Below are 20,510 nucleotides of genomic sequence, written 5' to 3'. Positions count from 1 at the left end.
GTCCGTACACCCGATGAGGCAGCATGTTCTTTTGATCACTAGCTATGAAAGGGATTCAAATATAGGTCAAAACTAATGATTGGAAATTGAGGCCACTGCCAGCAGGAATGGGGCCAGCATGTTGGCGAGTTATGATTTTATGAAGATGGTAATTGATAAGAATGTCCATTCCTCAACCCTGCCAATTTTTTGGTTGCCTTCCGATTTCAAGGTTGTAGAAAGAAATACTAAGAAATGAAGACTACATATCCATCCCCCAATTATCACCCTTATCTTCTTCTAATGGTCGGACTCCAAAACAATAGCAAAAAGAAAACATGGCTTAGTATATTAAAATACTGATAGTAAAATAATAAAGATGTATTTTACACCGACCTGGAGAGATTCTTCATGCCAAAGTCTCTCTAATGAAATCTAATTAGAGAAAGATTATCTAACTTTAATCTCTCTCTTCACAATAGATTATTAACTCCCAATTGAGAAGGAAAAGAGAGGAAAATAAAAAGTTCCAACCAAGTGAATTTGCCAGCTCCACCATGACTGGGCTGTATTGCAAAATTTCCATGCATTTAAATTATCCGATAAATAAAGCCATGGGGATCCTACCAACTCCTAAGTACTATCAAAGGATACTCATAGGAAAAATTGACATCCTATTCGCTCTAAGACTGCCCTAAAAGGGATTCGAGTTCCTAAACCTAAAGCTTAAATAGATCAAGCTACAACTATTGAGAGCCAAACCAAGGGACCTTTTTTCCTTTACGATTAAGGCTGAATAATGCAGCATGTTAAATTTATTGAACCCCACTCCATCTTGCCCAATCCACAAACTGCATACCACCATAAATGTTGTTGGCAAACCTCACACCAACTGTAAAAGCCATTGCCACCGGTGGAATTTTCTTTCCCAAAGGCGACGCTTCGACGATCTGCTCAAGTGCGTTCACAATTTGATAACGAGTGTTGGAAGATACCGCAAGGAAGACACCTGAATGAGAGTAAAGAGAGGACTTAAGAGTGACATTAATATACATAAAAGTAGTCTTCACGTTGTAGTTGATGTGAAAATCGAACTGTTGAATAAAGAAAGATATTCTCCCTTTAGGTTCATTAGGTTTTTTTCTCCCTTTTAATGTATTTCCTTTCTCTGTATATTTGTTTCCTTTTTCTCTTATCAACATTAGCATATTTCCTTGTATGTGTATTTTCGCTCTCGTTAAATTAAGGGCAGTATTTTATACAAATACATGAGAAATAAACATATCTTCAAAACAGGTTAGCGAACATATGGATAAAAACAAGAAATATTGTGCTTTTGGTTCTCTTTCCAGGAAGAAATTGATATTGGTTCCAGGTGGAAACTTGATCAAAATTATGTTAAACCAAAATAAAATGAATGGTCAAGTAAAATCCTAATAAATAAATGACTTGTAGACCAACCTAAAGTATTAAGGATCATAATTTAGTTTAACCAAAGAAAGAATTAATGATGCGATGTATTACGCTTCAGATTTATTCAGAAAAACAAGATTCTTTTGCTCATTCACAAACAGATTAGTAAAGAAAAATAGAAAGGATTAAAGAAGCAGGTAAGATGTACCCCAGAGAGCAGCACTCTGAATAAGAGGAGGCACGGGCACATCCTCATCTGATTTCTTTATGCACCTGGATTATGAAATACAGTTCCAAAGATGAGGTTCTAGATAGAGATTTAATAGTCGTCTTATGTATATGGCATTTACGTAACAGATGAATGAATTTAACTTTTTATGGGTATCATGATTCATAATCAATTATTTCAAACAATGATATCTGTTCATCAACAACCTTGAGAAGACAGATGATATGATAGTTTTGAGGTCCTTTCATATGCAATAACATATGCAAACAGACAAGAAGTCATTTTTGCAAAAAATTAAACAAGATTGAGGGACAAATAAAGAAGTGACAGAAAAATACAATTTCAACAAACTAGAAATAAATAATACTTAATTTTTAAAAGCTGTATACATACAAAAAATCTACAATATCACAAAGCAATAGCTAACAGTTATATCAGAGAAATTACAATATCAAATGACTTGCAATACAAGACATTGAAATTTTAGGTCTGCTATAAAACAAAGCTCTGGCCAAAATATGCACAGAGATGCATCTTTTTGTGACAATTCAAAGCAGAAACAAGATTTTGGAATGCCACATTATATTTTTCCCTTTTAAGAGAATGTGAGAAATTTGACTTCTCCAAATCATTCGATAGATGAGAAATGGACTGTGACAGTGGCACATGAACTAAAAAACGCTAATCAGTGAAAGAACAAATCAAAGTTCAAGAGTTGACCAACACATTCAGGTGAACTTCTTAAAGGTAAACCATATTATGGTACAATAAAAATATCAGAAAACAAAACATCAGACATCTAATAAAACAAGAAATGTAAGGTATGCTTAAACAGGCATACCGTTTTGCATTCATAATCAAATTAGCAATTCCCTGGCCAACGAGACCGCATCCAAATCCCACTGAGCCATACAAGACACCCTGGACCAAAAGGCACAAACGTAAACAAGTTATATAAAACCCAAATATATACATACATACAAACATATGTGTATGTATATAATCAGCAGCAAGACAAAACAAACGTAAGTCTTAAAAACTTAGTTCCAAAACAAGGACAGGAAAGTAAATTGCAGTTTAAGCATTGGTCGGAAAATTTTGAAATCAGTACCTTATAGAAATATGATGCAATTCGCTGTTTCACGGTGAATTTACACCCCGGCCTTTCAGCTTCAAAAACACTGCAGGAGCAAAAAAATAACAAGTAATGATTGATGACAATGTGGAGCGTGGAAATTCTAAATCCAAAGAAAACAGGGAATAGTCAGAAAATTGAGGCAAAATTTTGGGAATCTGATTTTACGTCCAATGTTTTGAGAACATCATGTCATCTTTAAGAGAAAAAATGGATATTCAACAAAGTTGGAAACTTTGTTAAGGATCCAGCAGCAAGAAGTAAATAAAATATAAAAGAAGGTAACGCAAAGAACTACAAGTCTTATAAGCGTACTGAATTTCAATAGGAAAGGTTTCGTGTGATGTTAACCTGCTAGGAAGAGAAGAATAAGCATGTTGCATCTGTCCCAATAAACCACTTGAGACAGGCCGCTGTCCTATACGAGCATATGGTGCTAACATACCGACCAAAGCAACATCCACCACAATACCAACCAATAGATCAGCAGCAAACAACTCAAATTCTGCCCAGAAATTCTCTCCTCTTTTCTGAACTTCAGCGAATGTAGCACAACATGAATCTATTACTATCTGCATCCACAAAGCTCATTAAGTCCATTAATCAGAAATTGTATTTTACAGTTAATCATCCAATCAACTGAGTTGAATAAAGAGCACCACCAAGGAAAAGTATCAGTTAGAGCATACAACCAAGGAACTAAAATCCTGAATTTAAATGTCAATTATATGATTTCTCATAGAAAAAAGTACTGCCACCCATAACCAAGTACAGAAGACAATTATCACATTAGCCAACAATGCAAAACTATGGCGCAAACTAGGGATCAATAGGTTATATTATATTTGAAAAACACCAAAACAAACCTCTGTTCCGACTTTAAAAAGAAAAGATGGATCTGCTAGCATTCGGTCACGAAACATGGAGCAGGAGTTCATCAAGAAGCCTAACAACCAACCCGAACCCTGTAAAATACCAAAAGAAAATTGATTATATTACATATTAGAACTTAAAATTTTCAAATTCAGGGAAAAAAACTATCTTTATACTCAAGTGAAGAAGCAACCATACACCATAAATTTCCAAAGAACGAAGGGGCAAAGGACTCTTATATAGAAATGGAAACAAAACTGAGTTAAAAGGAGAATCATAATGACAGAGCAGTTAAATCAAGATTTGTTCAATCATATTGGGAAGATTTCACATATTGAAGAAAGTTTCGTTTCCTAATGTTTATTTCAAACGAAGAAAAAAAGAGGTAAATGCTTCAAAAACTTCTCATGATGTTGCCTCCTCAAAACAGCAAACGTTATCAAAGCATAAGAGCCAAGGAACAGTATTCTTTCAACACTTCCTCAGCCGTCAATCACAAACCCAAAATAATCTCAAGTGCCATGCATGATATGATCGGTTCATTCACTTTCATAAACATGAGGAATGAAACATACCTGCAAGTCCAAGTAACGATGAAGAAAAACTTCCCGAATCCCTGTTGCCTTAGCAGCCTCAAGCATATCCATAGGAAGCCTCACGCCCCGAGCGTCAGCTTCCTTGATCACGTCGTCAAATTTCAAAAGCGGCCCAAACTCCTTCTCATCCTCCCCATCACCGTTTCCATCTCCCCCACCGCCGCCACCAAACGCGTTTCCACCTCCTCCAACGCCACCATCCCCATCAATCCGAGATTCAGAATCAAAATCATCAACAACCTTAGAATCCCCCGGTGCCACGGTGGTCTCAGCCGCCGCCGCCGCCGCCGCCTCGGACGAAATACAATTAAGTCGAGTACGGAAGTTCACATTCGATGAATGATGACGAGCAACAAGCTTGAAGGATCCCTTGGGTTCAGAACAAGGCCATTTAAAGCAACCCGAAGCTCTAACTTCGAGATTCGAAAGGAAGGCATCTGGGTTGGAAGAAACAGTGGAACGGAAGAGATTGAAGCTGGAAGAGGTAACAGACATAGTAATGGAAGCTTGCTTTGCAACAATGGCAGATTGTAGAAGTAAAATGTGTAAGAAAAACGATGAGAAACAAAATACCTAAAATGTGATTTGAGAGATTTCGTTGAAGGAGACGCAAGAACAGCGAGGGAAGGAATTGGCCAATATGAAACAGAAAATAAGAAGAGAAGAAAATGAAAAAAAAAAAAAAAAAAAAAAAAAGAGCCAAACTTTTCTTCTTCTTTTGAAAAAATTAGAAAAATAAACGTCGCCTGAGAGATTCGAACTCTCGCGGGGAAACCCCATGTACTTAGCAGGCACACGCCTTAACCACTCGGCCAAAGCGACATCAGTTGAGATATAAGCACTTATATAATGTAATTATAACATAAATAATTACATTTTTTAAATAACCAATTGTTTTCAAGTGTAAAAAAGGTTAAGCACAGGTCTACCAATATTTTGCACATTTATTTACACACATACATCTTACAATTTTAAATCATAAATATAAATTTTCTAACTTCAACATATTGATCTCATATTTCAAGATACGTTTAATTCAACTGACATAATGTTTGTGTTTATCAATTTGAAAGTGAGTAGTTTGATACTTCAGTACATGTTCTAAAAAATGAAATTTAGGACTTCAAACACGAGAATCCAAATATAAAATATATTTTTTAACAAACAAATAAGCAGTGACATGTGTTGGTGTAATTTTTTCTTTTAACATTTTTAAAATAGCAAAATGAAGGAAAATATTCACTAAGTATAGGAAAATTTCATATATATTCCTATTAATATTCCAAATTTTGTCATAATTATTTATTTAATTCGTTTTGAAAAATCTACAACGTTGTTGGTGTGGCTTGACTATTTTGAGGGTTTTAAGAATAAGATTCGGGTATTGGAATATAATTTAAAGCTTTTCAATTTGGACTTTTGTTACTAAGAAGCAAACAACTTCGAAAACAATTTATGTTACCCTTTTATACTTCATCATAATCTCTAATATAATTACATCAAATACTAATTAAACAACATGCTGCTAATTCGAAAACAATTGAAACTGTTTATCAGTTTGGCTTCTTCAAGCTGTTTGCCAAGGTCTTACTTTTGCTGCTAATTTGGGGCTTATTTCCCCTCTTTTAATCTTTTTTTAATGAAATCTCTCCTTTCAAAAGATGAGTAATAATGACTCTTTTTGAATAATAGTATTAATAATAATAAGTACAAATTTTTCTTTTGTACTTTAACCTTATTTTTATGCATTAAATTAAACATGTTCACGTTTTTACTTTAAATTCTTCGTCTGAAATTTTGAAAAGTTTTGATTCCTAAAATTTTTGTTCTTATTTTTAATTTAATATAATGTCAATGTCAATTTCAATTTTATATTTAGCTGGTATTATACAATTTGAGGTGAGATTGGTTGAGATTAATTGAACTCAACTCAATTAGATGTAAGTTTTGGGAGTGTTAGAATTAAATTAGACAAGGCAAAGACAGACACAAAAGTAGTGGATTACTTGTATTCTTCCCTTACTTGTAGTCCAAGCTTGATATTCAATCATTTTACATATAACAACAAAGTTCTTCCCCAACAGGGCTACACATATTACCTATCCCCAACTAACACATTTCAAAATCAAGAAGAGAAAAAAAAAATGTTACTAATGTGGGACTTCATCCATCGTCGACATATAGTTATAATCTCAGAAAAGAATTGGAGAAAAAGCTTGGACACAGCCACATATTACAAATAAAACTCCTGTAAAGAGTCTGAGAAGAAAAGAAGGAAAAAAATGACCAAATAGAGAAGAGCGTCATATTCTCTAGCTGGATGCAGCTGGTTTTGCTGTTGCCTGCTTGATGGCCTCCGCGTATGTTCGATGTTGATAGGTCAGAGTTGATTCCAGCAGGTCCCAGAGCGACGTCTTTGGGTTCCAACCTGAACAAAATTGTGTAGTTCAATTGAAGTCGCTAATAATCTTAATTGAAGGAAAATATGAAAGGAAATGAGACATAGCATTGTACCAAGTTGCCTGTTGATGATGGTCATATCAGGAATTCTCTTGTCACTGTCATCATAACCGACACCGTAGAATTCTTCAGAGCTTATATCAATGGTTGGTGTCTGGAGCGAAGGTTCCCCGCTTACCTTTGCATAAACCTGCAGGACTCCAGAAAATAACTTTAACTTCATCTAACAAAAGCACAAGAACAATAAAGAATCAAACCAACCGCAATTCACTCCTACCTCAGTCATCATTTCAGCGAGCTGCTTCACTGTTACTTCATTGTTGGGGTTGCCCACATTGAAGATTTGGCCATTTGACCTCGATGGGTTTTCCTGAACAAACAATATACACAGCTCAGATATGTATACTGCATGCGAACTTTGGGTTCGAGATAAAAGAAAAGCAGAGGAATATCGTACAATCATCAAAAGAACTGCTTCGATCGCATCTTTGATGTATACAAAAGTTCTTTGGGATTGACCACCATCCACAAGCTTCAGTGGCTCACGGCGCAGGAGATTCTGCAAAATCAGAAAATCAAAAGAGTCATTCATAAAAGCAAGGGCCACAAAGAGAACTAAAAGTCAAAGCAGGAAACCAACAGAACATACATTGCTAAAGCAAGCAAGAACTCTTGGAACACCCTCACTTGGGCCATCAATGCCAGGAATGAAGTCCATCCTTGGTCCGATCCAGTTAAAGGGTCTTACAATCGTAAAATCCAGTCCATTTTCCGCACCCTCAGCTGTGAAAAACAAGAAGAAAGCACAAAAGCTAAGAGCTGCAATTTCTAAGTACTGATTCCTATAAAGCCAGACAGTAAATAATTAAGAAAACTAACCATAAATCAGCCTTTCGATCAATTGTTTCGCACATGCATAGGACCATCTTTGCTTCTCAATGGAACCAAAGATGCAAGGAGAAGTATCCTCACTCAAAACATAATATGATGGATCCTATCATAACAAATGACAATACAATATTCAGGTTATTATCATCAATTAGTCTATTGTATGAGGATTCGACAAGAATAGAAATCACAGTCATCTTTTAACTTTTATACAGATAAAGGTTCGTGGAACAAAAGATGGCATACAACACTTGAATAATATAAAGTTCTGAACTCTGTTGAAGATTACAGCTAGTTCGAACCAAGCAAACGAATAAAATCCTTGGTGCCACCAAACATTAAGTCTCACATTTCAAATCAGAAAATTAATTCAAATTGGCAAATAGTTTCATTGCAAAACCAACAAATAGAATTGTCGTTCTTAATCTGCACTTCAGCCAAAGAGCAAGGCCAAATGACGGATCAAGGCACACAAACGTCCAAATCGGCATGCAAACCACGATATTTTGAGTGTAATTATTAATTTCAAGATCTGCCAGTTTTCTTACTGCAACATAAAGAAAAACAACATGCAGTTTCTAAAAACATCGTTCGTGGACATTCAAAGAAAGTTGCCTAAAGACTCTGCAAGATCCAGGACATTGCGTTTTCATTGAAACAGTGAGGCAAATTATTATGGATCGAAGAGATTTCATAATGAGAGAGAGAAAAAAGAAAGCAGAAAGAGATGGCTTACCTGACGAAGAGGGCTATCTTTTGGAAGAAAGCTTCCAATTGTCTTACCATATACTTCGCAAGTTGAAAAGTGAATCAGACGCTTGCTGTTGCCAGAACAGTATTTCACCTATGAAAATAAAGCACATCAAATCATCAATCTTCAACGATGACCAAGTCTATTGAATTGAGAACACAAACACGCACACACGCGCGCGCGCACGCACGCACACTCAAATCAAAACATCAAGAAACGAGAATCAGAAAGAAAGAGGAATTTGCATACATACCACAGGAATTGCGTCGATAAAATTGCTGTAGATGGTATCAAGGGGTCGCGTATTGTAGTCCGCCGGAGTACAGATCGCAGCAAGATTTATCGTCTACCTCACGCAAGCAAAATTCCAATCACGAAACACGAAGATAAAAATAAAAGAAATAATAAAAGACCCATAAGAACTAAGAATGAGCATGGCTCAGAACCCACAGTACACCCAAAGAAGGATCAATTCTTCAAACAACCCAGAACAAAAATTCAACAATTCTTTCAAGAACTCAGAAAAACAAGTAACAAATAAAGAAGGAATCACAGAAGTCGAACCAGATCTGCCATTCGGATGAGGCTCTCAAGCCTGGAATCATTCTTGATATTGAGACGGTGAAACTGAATACGATCGGCCCAAGGGAGCGTATCAGGCTCAAGAAGGTGCTTAATCTTGTCATTATAAACATCAAGAGCAAGCACCTTATGAGGGGTTTCAGCCATAAGCTTCTCACAAAGGTGAGAACCAATGAACCCACCAGCACCAATCATGCAAATGGTGATTGGCTTAACGGGGTTACCGCTTAGATCTACTCTGTTACCGGACGCCATTGTTGCTTTTTCGTACTCTGCAGATCAAAAGTGAAAATCCCGCGTTGAGCTTGTGAGAAGAAAGAGGAAAAAAGCTTGAAGAAATGGGAAAATGGGGAAATGGGTTGTGGAGGAGAATTGAGAGGCTGAGCGTATTTATTGAGATTGAAGGAGTGGGAACCAGAGAGCGAGAGAAAAGGCGGAGGGAAGGCGAGTGTGTGAAAATGCCACCGTTCTACCGAGGAGTATGAAATTTTTGGTACTCGCTATATGAGAGTAGACACGTGTGTTTCTAGGTCTGTCAGCAAAAGAGAAAATTAATAGAAAATAGAAAATAGAAAAAAAAGAAAATCTGTGAATTTAGTTAAAGTTTTCTAAAGAAATGTCATTAAATTGTGGTGAGGTGAAGCGAGACAAATGCATGTCCCTAATAAATGAAAAGTTTAGCGAATCTAATTTTAGTCCTAACACTTTCAAGAATTGGCCATGTTAAATTGCTAATCTCCATTAATCATAAGACTAGGGATTGCTTACTACTAATATTCTTCAAACCTAAATTTCTTTCCTCTTCAAATAACGAGGGTTAAAATTTAAGACTGTTTTCGATTACAGCAAAACGAACCAAAACTTTACTATCTATTAATGATAGGCTGTGATAAACTACTATGTATGTCGTTGTCGTTAAACTATAAAATTTTACTAGATTTGTAAATTTTTACAATAAGTTCTAAAGCATACAATAATACATGTAAACTTTTGACCTATAATAAAAATCTATGTCTTTGCTCATATATTTACAACGTTTGTGTTATCTAAGTGGTATATACTTTGACAACATTTTCAACCGCATAATTTTACGAAAACATAAATCAAATATTGAAAGTTTGATACCCATCATTGCATGGCACTCGTAGAATTATAGAAAATAATCAAAATATTTTTAGTTTTGAAAATATACATTTGACTGCTATAATTGAAAGTTGTAATGTGTAATAATAGTGGTTGTTAGTTCAATTTTGTAATAACTAAATTCATGAATATTAATAACAATTTAATGCTAATGATTTTAATTGATGTAGGTAGATGAATAGGTTGTAAAAAAACAACTACATGTATGTTTAAAACATGAACTAGTTGATCACATCCTAAATATCAATTTATTCACTATAATAAATAGTCCCAACTTCTAAATTAAATTATTCTTTATACTACTATTTTGTATAAAATTTTGAAAACTAAATTATTGAAAAATAAACGTTTAAGGATTAGAAAAAGTTACTTTTTTTAATTACCAATATTTGTGTTTCGTTTCTGAATTTAAAAAAAAAAAAATTAATTATTTCATGCTCATAAGAATAACCAAGACAGCAAAAAATCGATTCACTATCGGTTATGTGAACGATAACTATTAAAGTTATTTAAAAAGGTAAATTCTAGAATACTTTCTCTTATATAATCATTTTTCTCATTTTTCATTTTAGTTTTGAAAATGTATTTTTAGTAGTCCAACTTTTTAAAATATGTTTAAAAAATGCTAGAAGTATTTATTGTTTTATTTTTTAAATAGCATTAGAGTAAATATGAGTGTCTAGGTACCACTTCATTATTAATGGTAAAAAATAGCTCAATTGATATTTTTACGAATTCTTGAAGGTTTTAAATTCTTCAACAGCATATTATTGTTAATTACCAAAATAAATTATTGAGCAAATTTACTTATTTAACCGAAGAACAAAATACTTGTTGAAAAAATATATTTTTTAATAATGATTTCTTTTTCTTTTTCTGTTTTCAAATAATGATTTATTTGTCTTCTTCTGTATTCAAGTAAGTTTTGTTATATGCATATTTAAAAATGGTTTACACCTTGAAGTTTTATCATTTACTATAATTAAATTTATTTACCAATTAAGGAGAGAATTGTTTCATTTTCATAATTATAATTCGAAGTAAAACAGACGGTTACATTTGTCTTAAATATTGAAGACTATTTCCAAAATGAGCATAACTCATTTTTTACATAGCTACGTGAGTAAGTAGTGAATTATTATAATATTAAATTATAATAGTTTGTATTTGAAATTGGATTGTATATTATTTTAATTTAAGTTATAATAGCATGTGTTTGTAGTGTATATTAATATAGTTTGAGAATGAAATAGTTAACATTATAGCAAACAAAAAAAAATTATGAATGTGAAATAGTAAAAACAGTGGCAAATAGAATTTTTAAAATAATAATTTTGTTTATTGTAGTTAATTGAGTATTTTTAAATAGAATTTAGTGTAGCAAAATTTATTAACTATAAAAGTATACATTCTAAAATTTAATAACAAATTGAATCTAACCTTAAACCTGTATATATATAAAAAGAAGGATGAAACTAATTTCCTATTAAACTAAAAAATGGAAATGATTGAAGTTGAAATGTATACCGTTAACCCCAAAAGAAAGAAAGAAAATTAGAAAGTCTAAGAAAAGAAGGTTATGGGAAATGCGAAAAAGAGTTTGAGTGTCATGTGGGTTTAGTGTTTTTATTAGCTTTACGATGAGCTGTCTTTGTGTCTTGCACTGCATATGCATATGCTCATGTGGCCTCACATTTTTCTTTTACACCAAATAAAAGGAACAAAAATATACAATACATTATTATAAATCCCTCGGGCTTTAGGCACGAAGCGAACCCCATGTGTTCGACAAAATGCGACCGCCGGCATCTACCGGCCATCTCGGAAACCATCAGAAATCGTCCCATGAAAACCCATTCATCGGTGACCGACACACCCTGCCCGCTCGATACTCATCTCTGCCCATGAAAAATATAGACCACATACCTATTTGGACTCGTTTTAAAGCCTGTACAATCAAATTTTTTTTCATTACTTGTCCTTTTCAACTCCCTCTTTCTCTCTCTCTAGGTAAAACAAATAAACAAAACATAAATTAATATTGCATAGTTAATGATTAAATTATGTCTATCATATTATCCATTTCTCCAATTATATGAATGATCCATGCCAAAGTTGCTTCTGGTTTCGAGATCCTACTACATAAGCATTACATGGAATTAGAGTTAAAAAATATAATCATTATGTAGTATTATCTCAGAGTCATCTCGAGACAACTTTGGCTTGAGATCATTGACATAATTTTTTTAGCTCAGTGTATCTCGGAGTCATGATGACACGAAAACAGTTAACCTAAATGCTTGAAGAGTGTGATTTAAATAGTATATGGATTTATGTGTTCTAAAGTCTCATAATTTATTAGCTGATTAATTTAATTATTAGTTATGCAATATTAATTGAAAAAATTCCAAGATTATTGTATGATCTCGTATCAAATAAGACATTAGAACACATAAATCCCAATAAGGCCTCTCGTGACAAATTTGACCCAAAAGAGGTAAACTCAAATTCAAAATTTTAATGAAAACACACTCTCACGATGATGCACTTAGCCGAGAGAGACTGAGACTTCAAAGTGTTTTTAAAATCTGGAAAGAATCTCGGAGTCGATCACGACCGACATTGACCTAAAATGTAAATAATAAAACATAAAAAAATAGAAAACAATATCAAAAAGTATACCGTCTAGTAGTATTCTGCAAAGTGCAAATTATAGCTACTATGTAGAGATTGAAAAGGACCCCTAAATATGCTTACATCTCTTCTTCCAAATAGCTCAACAAAAACTATTTGAATTCAAGTATCACAACAAACTCGATAACTTAAAGATAAACAACAAAAAAAACTCTTACTCAATTTTTCACTGTCACACGAACGAATAAGATTTCACTCCTGCATATTTTATTTTTAATTGCAACTCTCCACTACTTTGTGCCTCACGACATACACACAAAATGTGTCCTGCAATTTCCCTAAGAGCCAAAGGCCATTAATTCAAACAAATTGCAGCCACTTTTTTTCTTCTCTTTTCTTAATTATTAATGTTTATTATTGAGGATGAATTTCACCTCCAAATTAGCCAATGAAATTATTACTTATGGCTTAAGAACAATAGATCTTGGAGTTTTGTACTCAACAGTTTCTATCAATCTCCCGCTTAGAGACAAAACGTCAATCTTGTCTCCCACTGCACTGAAACTTGTAATCTTCACAAACTCCGAATTATATTAATTGAACTAACAATAAGAACAAAAATGATATTGAATTATATTTATACGTTGATTTTGAAATCTTTGAATTTTTACGTATCCATTTCTATTTTAAAATCGTTGATGATCAAAATGACTTACAAATTAACAACTAATGATAAACTTTGGCTCGTTTATTTTATGGGTTTTATTTGCCACTGACATCATATATTTTTATTTATTTTACTCATTCTTAATTGTTAGAATTTAATAAAAAATTATTGATCCGCTTAATTCTAATTGATTTTGGTTAAAGCTAAAGCATCGTGCCAAAAAGTTAGAGATGGTGATCAGTTTTTCTCGTGTTTGTTGATGTTATAACACTTTTGGCTTATTGCATTGTGCACAAAAGGTTGGAGGATCGAGAGTCTTCTCACTTCAGTATTCCTTATCCTACGTAGTTTTCTCTTGCTTTTTCTTGTACGTGTTCTTGTGTAGTTGGATGTTGCATTCTTTAAAAGGAATATAAATGAAGAAATCATTGGTCACAAATAATCCTTGTTTAATGTCCTTAATCAAACCGAGTAAAGTATTTATTTTAAAGGAATGAATTAAAGAGATATTGTAACTAAAAATAAGAAAGAGAAAAAAAAAAGAGAGAAGTGATGAATATTTACATTTGACCGTTACATTAACAATTTAAGCATAATTTCACTAGAATAAATACATATACATTTGATTAAGAAATTAGAAATTTAAATCAAACTTCATCAAATTGAACTAAAAATTCATTAAAAAAAAAAAAAGTGTTATGCACGTTTGACATTTGAATAGGGTTCAAAGTAATCTCTCCTCAACCCTCTTTATTGTTAATCGATCTTTACCTAATTATAAAATATTGAAATAATATGTGATTAGGAGTGTTGATATAACTTCGTTCTTTTATGAATTTCTCTATTTCTTGTCGTTGTCGCTTGTCATCGTTATCACGTTTTAAAATGGTGTCTTTTCTCATAAAAGCAAATGTAGTATTTCCTCAACTGTTTTGATTATCAGCCGATCGACCTTGACCTAACAAAAATAGAACAGCATGACATGAGATTGGAAGTGTTGCCATAATTTCTTCATCTTATTTATCCTCTGTTTGATTCCTCTTTTGTAGTTTTCTTTAACCATAGACCTATTGTCACTGTTGCCAGTCATCATTGTCATGTTTTAAAATGGTGTCTTTTCTCATAAAATTAGTGACTGAAATATTAGAATTCACCCTAAAATAGAGAAAATGTATTACAATTTGATCATAAGCTTCTATGATTTGACACCTTTTCCAGTACTAGCGGTAGTGTGGAGTTTGAACTACAAATCTCTCAATTAATCTTTAAAAGCACACACCAATATCAATTGAGTTGAACTTCTTTTCTATTTGACACTTGTTTAACCTTGTGAAGACTTTAAAAGTCTTTACAACCTTATAAAGGCTTTACAGGTATGAAGACTTTATAAGTCATACCGTTAGTTGGAAAAAAATGAACCTATATTTCCTTAGTACTAAGAAAGATGAAGGAAGGTGTGTCTATAAAACAAAATAACATATAGCTCAGTTTCATGCACAAGAACATGTGGAAGATTTTTTTTACTACCATGTAATTGTGTCATATATTCATGAGTAACTCATCTCGTTGACTTTAATTCCACCAAAAACAATAATATTGGCATTTCTTTCTTTAAAAAAATTAAGAGGTCGTTTACTTCTCGAAAATGCAGTAACCGAAATATTGAGATGCCTAGAATTATATATGTTTGGAAATACACATGTTTGATATACCACTATGTGAAAATATTTGAGAAATTTAAAATAAAGACTTTTTAAAAAAGCATATCGATGCTGATTGAGCTAAACTCATGACTAAAATAAATATCATTTGGTAGAATTTGAATATTAAAACGATGGTGAGTAGAAGAAGAAAGGATGAGATTAGAAAAATAACAATTATTGGCACGTGAATAAAGAGAATGGATTCACATTTTGGAATATAAAAAGGGAAAGTTCTATAAATAAAGAATATTGATGATTTGTTAATTTTTGTCTTTTATAGCTTATTATATTTTAAATAAATAAATAAAATAAATTCTATATTCTTTCTTCTCGAACCACAGTTGTTTTACACTAATTTAGTGGTTAAGCCACATTTAAATAAATAAATTTCAGCAATTGGGAAACATTCACAAAATTTTCAATTGTATATATATACATTTCTTTAGTAGGTGAGATCGCATTAGATTCCATAAATCCAGAAATATTTGAAACTTTAAATAAAGAGAGATGTTTATTGGAGTTGTTTTATCTATTAAAATCTCCCATGATATTCGTCTATATAATTTAAATTTGTCCATAGTTTTAAATTTTATTCTCCGTTATGTTTTAAGATTCGAAAAAATGTACAAAGGTTTAAAAATGAATGTATAGATAAATTGGAAGATAATTATTACGTGACTAAATACTATTATTGATATAAATTTAATTATGAGACGAAGCAACAAAAACGAAAAAACAATAAGATTTTGGTAAAAAAACCACTTTAGTTTGACAACCGTAGGCTTACAAAGAAAGTTATTTAATGTCAAAACTCAAATCATCCTATTTGCTCTCGAATTTGTGAAATAACTAAAATTGAGATAGTTTATTTATTTATTGTAATTTTTTAACTTCACTAAATGTAGGAAAATGCACTCTCTTTCTCAGAAAAAATATATACTAAATATGAAACCTAAAAATACTATAACAAGTATAGAAAAGAAAATTATAAAAAAAACAGTATCAAATAAATATAAAGTGTAATACAAATTGTCAATTAAAAATTTTGTTCTCTAAAATGTAAATAGCTTATCAATTTTTTCTATTTATAAAAACATATCACAGTGTATCAAAATATATCGTACTAAATCTACGATAATATAAACATATAAATAATAGTCTATCATTGTATAATTTTACCATATTTATAAACAATTTGGTTTAATTGGTTATATTAAAAAAAGAAACTAACAAAATCAAAATAAAAAAATAAATAAAGTGTTAAGGTAAAAGGATGTTAGCATTTTATGAACGAAAAAAGAAAAGAGAGAAAGGAGAGAAAAAAAGGGTGAAGAGAATAGTCCGTCGGTTCATAGGATTGGGTAAGTTGAAGGGTCGGTTCGGATCCAATGGGTCCGAGCAGGCGAGCACCGACAGACAGCTAATGAATCTAAACACTTTCTACTTTCTAACACGCTCCTTCTTTTGCGTGTGGCTTTGGCTGTGGCTGTGGCTGTTCTTTCCCAATGCCAACTCTTTCACTTTTCATCCTAACTTTCCTCACATCCTTTTCCTTTTTTTTTTAATAAATGAATAAATATCTCAATATTCTCACTTTTCTCCTTCTCTATCTCTATCTCTATCTCTCTTTCGCTTAATATCTTACTTTGAAAATAAAATATTAATTTAGAGAGTTAAATAATATAATGGATTAAATAATTTATAATTTATCTTATTAATGCACTCGTAAATATTGACGAGGCTTTTGGGGAAGGGTTATGGCGGTTAGGTTAGGTTTATCATAACCCATATTCTTTTTTCCTCTTGTTTTTCTCTAATCCTACTTTGTCAACTCCCCATAATTCTACATTTTCAATTCTTCCTAGTTTTACTATTTTACTTTTTTAAAATAAATTACTCTTTTATTTATCAAATGTCATTTATTTTTAATTAATTTAATAATTTAAAAATAATATTTTTAATTTATTTTATTTTTGAAATTAATTTTAATTAAATATTAATTGTGATTAGTTCATTCATTTAGTTTTCATATTTGTTTTTTTTATTTTTTTATTTTTTTATTATTTCATGTCTTTTATTTGTTTTTCTTTTTATAATCTTCTTTCACTTTTCAAATATTTTATTTTAAATCTAATCTACATGTATCTGATAAATTTGAGTAAAATAAATTTCTAAAAAATGAATTTTATTAAATTTATAAAAAATTAAAACAAAATCAAACAATTTAATGTTAAATTAAATAACTTTTGAATCTTTAAACAACCTAAAACAATGTATAACAAATATTTTTTTGAAGTATTTGAAATTTAAATATATAAGGGCAAAATTTGATTTATTATTTATTTGAATTAAAGTTTGAATATATTTTTTTACCAAATTATGATATACTTTTTCAAAATGTACTTTTTTTTTCTCTTTCCTCCTTAATTTTTATCTTTTATATCTTTCGTATATAATTTTTTATCATTTTTGTTGCTCCTAGGAACAACAATTCTTTAATTTAAAAAGAGGAAAAAAAACATAATATTGAGATAAGAAGAAAAGTGAGAATGTTTTATCTTTAAAAGGAAAAAGAGTAATTTATTCAACCAATTACTTAAAAAAAAGGTTCATATCCTATTTAAAGAAATTAAGGCAAATTGTGTTACGAAAACAATGACGATTTAGTAAATTAAATATACAAAATTTGTATAATGGAATTAGAATATGACTTTTTTAAAAAAATAATAATAATTTACTTGCACGTAACAATTACATCAAATAAATATGTGTATTGGATTTAGAATACACATTTCTTTAAAAAAATCAATAAATTATTCGGACATAACGACAACTTAAAAAAAGTTGGAAATAGACGTCACGTTTAAAGAAATTATTGAAAATTGTTTTATGAAAATAGGATAATTTGGTAAATTAAATATACAAAAATGTTGTTGGATTTAGAATACGAATTTAAAAAAAAAAATGTACAGAAAAATAAATTTCATAAGAGTCCATCCATAACTCTTTCCTCAAACACATCTTATCACAATCCTTCATACATAACCCTTATCCTAAACACATTTTATCATAACCATCTCATAAGTCTTCCTACATAACTCTTCCCCCAAACACATATTATTACAACACTTATATTTATTATAACACTTATATTTATCATAACACTAACCCTTCATAACTCAACCCTTCCCCCAAACACACCTTGGTAGGTTGTTTATATTTTCAACTTTTTTTATTGATAGAAGTCTATTAAACATTTGTATTTCGTTTTCTATTGATGATGAACACTAACAAGTCGTTTGGAACGAGAATTTTGCAAGATCATAATAATCACATCTAGTTACAATAAATATTATTTAAAAATTATCAATTAACTTCCGTAAACACTGTTTCAAAAACTCACATTTACTACGGTTTTTACTATTTGACATTTTCTTAATTATTTGCTTGCTATTTCGTTTTTAAACTAAAATAATCTACAAATGCGTATTGTTATAATTCAAACTAAAATAATTTACGCTTTAAATACAATCTATTATAACTCAAGTATAATAAACTAGGACTATAGTAATTCACTCATTACCTCATATCATACACCTTCTAATTAAATATGAAATTTTGTTAGTTTTATAAATATTTTTAGTAATTTTATTATTTGCCATAGATTTTGAATTTCATTTTAATGATTTAAAATTTTAAAATCAAGATTTAACATCATCGTAGAAACATAGTCTCGAAATAAAATAATAATAAACTCAAAATTATTTACAAGGGCTTTATCAATCTCGATGTCAAATTTACCTTTAAATCCACGAGGAGAAAACGGACATAACATAAGATTGATGTAATAAAATTTTTAATTGATCGATCACCTAAATGAAGATAGATAGAATTTCGTGTTGGTTATTTAAAATAGTACTTAATCGTACGTTACAGTGGTTAAGAAAAACTCATAAAAAATTTCAAAATTTTGTTGCAATCAAACTCTCACTACATGACAAAGTACAACAATTGACCACAAACTACATTGATAAGTGTTGATTAAATCAATTTTTCAAACTACAAAAATTGTTGAAGAAATTATTCAAATTCTTAATACTAGAAAAAAAATTACATTATTTTTAACTGGACGCCAATTATATAGTTTTTGAAACTTACAGAATTCATAGAAATTTGAGAAAAACAACAAAATTATTAATACCCATCTAAAGATACGTATTTTTTCCAATGCTTAGGAGGTTAGTTATTAAAGTTCACAAGTTTAATAATTGGTTAATCAAATTGAAAGCCTAGTAATGTGGTTGTAACAACTATTACGGTTCAAAAACGTTTTTTTCTCCATAAACCCTAAATTTTATTTATTTATTTATTATTTTTGTTGGATTGTGTATTTTAATTGCGTAAAAAATTATACATTAAAAAAAAAAGTTGAAGAGAGAGAGAGAGAAAAAACAGTGGTAAACTGTAAGTTTAGTAATTTTGAGAATATGCTGCCAACCCTATCTATGTAATCTCTAAACTTTTTCCAAAAAGGTTTAATATGGTGGTAAATGTCTAATCTTTAATAGGTACTCAAACTTTCAATTTTATATTTAATAAGTTTTGAAATGTTATATTTAAATTAAAAAAGAACCTAATTTATAAGATATATTTAAACTTGGTCTTATAAAATCTTAAATTTTTTAAATTTATATTAGATATATAACAATATTTTTTTAAAATTGAAAATATAATAAAGCCTATTAGGCTTCTAGGTGAATGTTTTTAAAAGGGTTATCATTGTAGGCTTTGACAAATTTTATTATATTTATAATTTTTTTTAAAAATCTTACTATACATGCTAATATTTTGAATTTAATTACTATATTTACAACTATTTAAATCAAATTTATAATTTCAAAAGTTCACTAAATCTAGATATGTTATTAGAATAGTTATAAATATAACCATTAGATTCAAAATAACTAAGTATATAACGATATTTTAAAAAATTAGTAAATATAGCAAAATCTGTCTAAGTCTATCACTCTTAAACCATAAGAGTCTATCATCAAAAATTTCACAGATAAATTTTGTTATATTTATAATCTTTTAAAATAATATTATATATTTAATAATTATTCATAAAATTGTTATCAATTATAATTATCCCACCATATTTAACTTTAAAAAAAGGTTGGATTTGATTAGGGTGTGGGCTTGTATTTTGGCTTTGTATGTGAAGCCTAAAATCATGAGAATCTTCGAATGGATCCTTCTCAACTTTTTTCAATTAGTAGCGCATAGTTGAACAAAAGATTAAGTCTTATCGACGACTTGGAGAACGAGAGAAGTTAGTTTAATATTAGGGTAATTATAATGGATGACCATTTGAGAAATAATAATTAAGAATATAGCAACATTTTTAAAAAATTGCAAATATAGCAAAACTATCACTGATAGACTTGTATCACTGAT

At 30.6% G+C, this 20,510-nt stretch overlaps 2 protein-coding genes and 1 non-coding gene across 3 annotated transcripts; all 3 read right to left on the bottom strand.

Moving 5' to 3' along the window:
• Positions 1 to 302: 302 nt before the first annotated feature.
• Positions 303 to 4,876, bottom strand: LOC101203164 (protein RETICULATA-RELATED 1, chloroplastic). The gene is made up of 7 exons (XM_004145728.3): positions 4,205 to 4,876; positions 3,623 to 3,721; positions 3,108 to 3,328; positions 2,733 to 2,802; positions 2,463 to 2,542; positions 1,601 to 1,665; positions 303 to 988 (listed from the first exon to the last, which is right to left on the bottom strand). Exons 1-7 carry the CDS (start codon positions 4,718 to 4,720, stop codon positions 795 to 797), a joined length of 1,245 nt encoding a protein of 414 aa, XP_004145776.1. The 5' UTR covers positions 4,721 to 4,876; the 3' UTR covers positions 303 to 794.
• Positions 4,877 to 4,965: 89 nt separating this feature from the next.
• Positions 4,966 to 5,047, bottom strand: TRNAS-GCU. The gene has a single exon. It is a non-coding gene; the product is annotated as a tRNA-Ser (tRNA).
• A 1,163-nt stretch (positions 5,048 to 6,210) lies between these two features.
• On the bottom strand, positions 6,211 to 9,390 carry LOC101202932 (UDP-D-apiose/UDP-D-xylose synthase 2). The gene is made up of 9 exons (XM_011658748.1): positions 8,889 to 9,390; positions 8,578 to 8,670; positions 8,310 to 8,417; positions 7,565 to 7,679; positions 7,335 to 7,468; positions 7,143 to 7,244; positions 6,963 to 7,055; positions 6,740 to 6,875; positions 6,211 to 6,653 (listed from the first exon to the last, which is right to left on the bottom strand). Exons 1-9 carry the CDS (start codon positions 9,159 to 9,161, stop codon positions 6,538 to 6,540), a joined length of 1,170 nt encoding a protein of 389 aa, XP_011657050.1. The 5' UTR covers positions 9,162 to 9,390; the 3' UTR covers positions 6,211 to 6,537.
• Between the last annotated feature and the right edge of the window lie 11,120 nt (positions 9,391 to 20,510).

Source organism: Cucumis sativus, chromosome 6 (assembly GCF_000004075.3).
Source record: "Cucumis sativus cultivar 9930 chromosome 6, Cucumber_9930_V3, whole genome shotgun sequence".
Lineage (NCBI taxonomy): Eukaryota > Viridiplantae > Streptophyta > Magnoliopsida > Cucurbitales > Cucurbitaceae > Cucumis > Cucumis sativus.
The sequence above is the reverse complement of the archived record's forward strand: the minus strand, read 5'-3'. Positions and strand labels throughout refer to the sequence as shown.

Coding starts and splice junctions, on each gene's coding strand:
- LOC101202932 (XM_011658748.1), bottom strand. CDS start 9,161: ATGGCGTCCGGTAACAGAGTAGATCTAAGCGGTAACCCCGTTAAGCCA. Junction 7,056..7,142: donor AAGCAGTTCTTTTGATGATT/GTACGATATTCC, acceptor TTGTTTGTTCAG/GAAAACCCATCGAGGTCAAA. Junction 6,876..6,962: donor TCGCTGAAATGATGACTGAG/GTAGGAGTGAAT, acceptor GGAGTCCTGCAG/GTTTATGCAAAGGTAAGCGG.
- LOC101203164 (XM_004145728.3), bottom strand. CDS start 4,720: ATGTCTGTTACCTCTTCCAGCTTCAATCTCTTCCGTTCCACTGTTTCT. Junction 2,803..3,107: donor TATTCTTCTCTTCCTAGCAG/GTTAACATCACA, acceptor TTGCTCCTGCAG/TGTTTTTGAAGCTGAAAGGC. Junction 2,543..2,732: donor TTGCATCATATTTCTATAAG/GTACTGATTTCA, acceptor CTTTTGGTCCAG/GGTGTCTTGTATGGCTCAGT.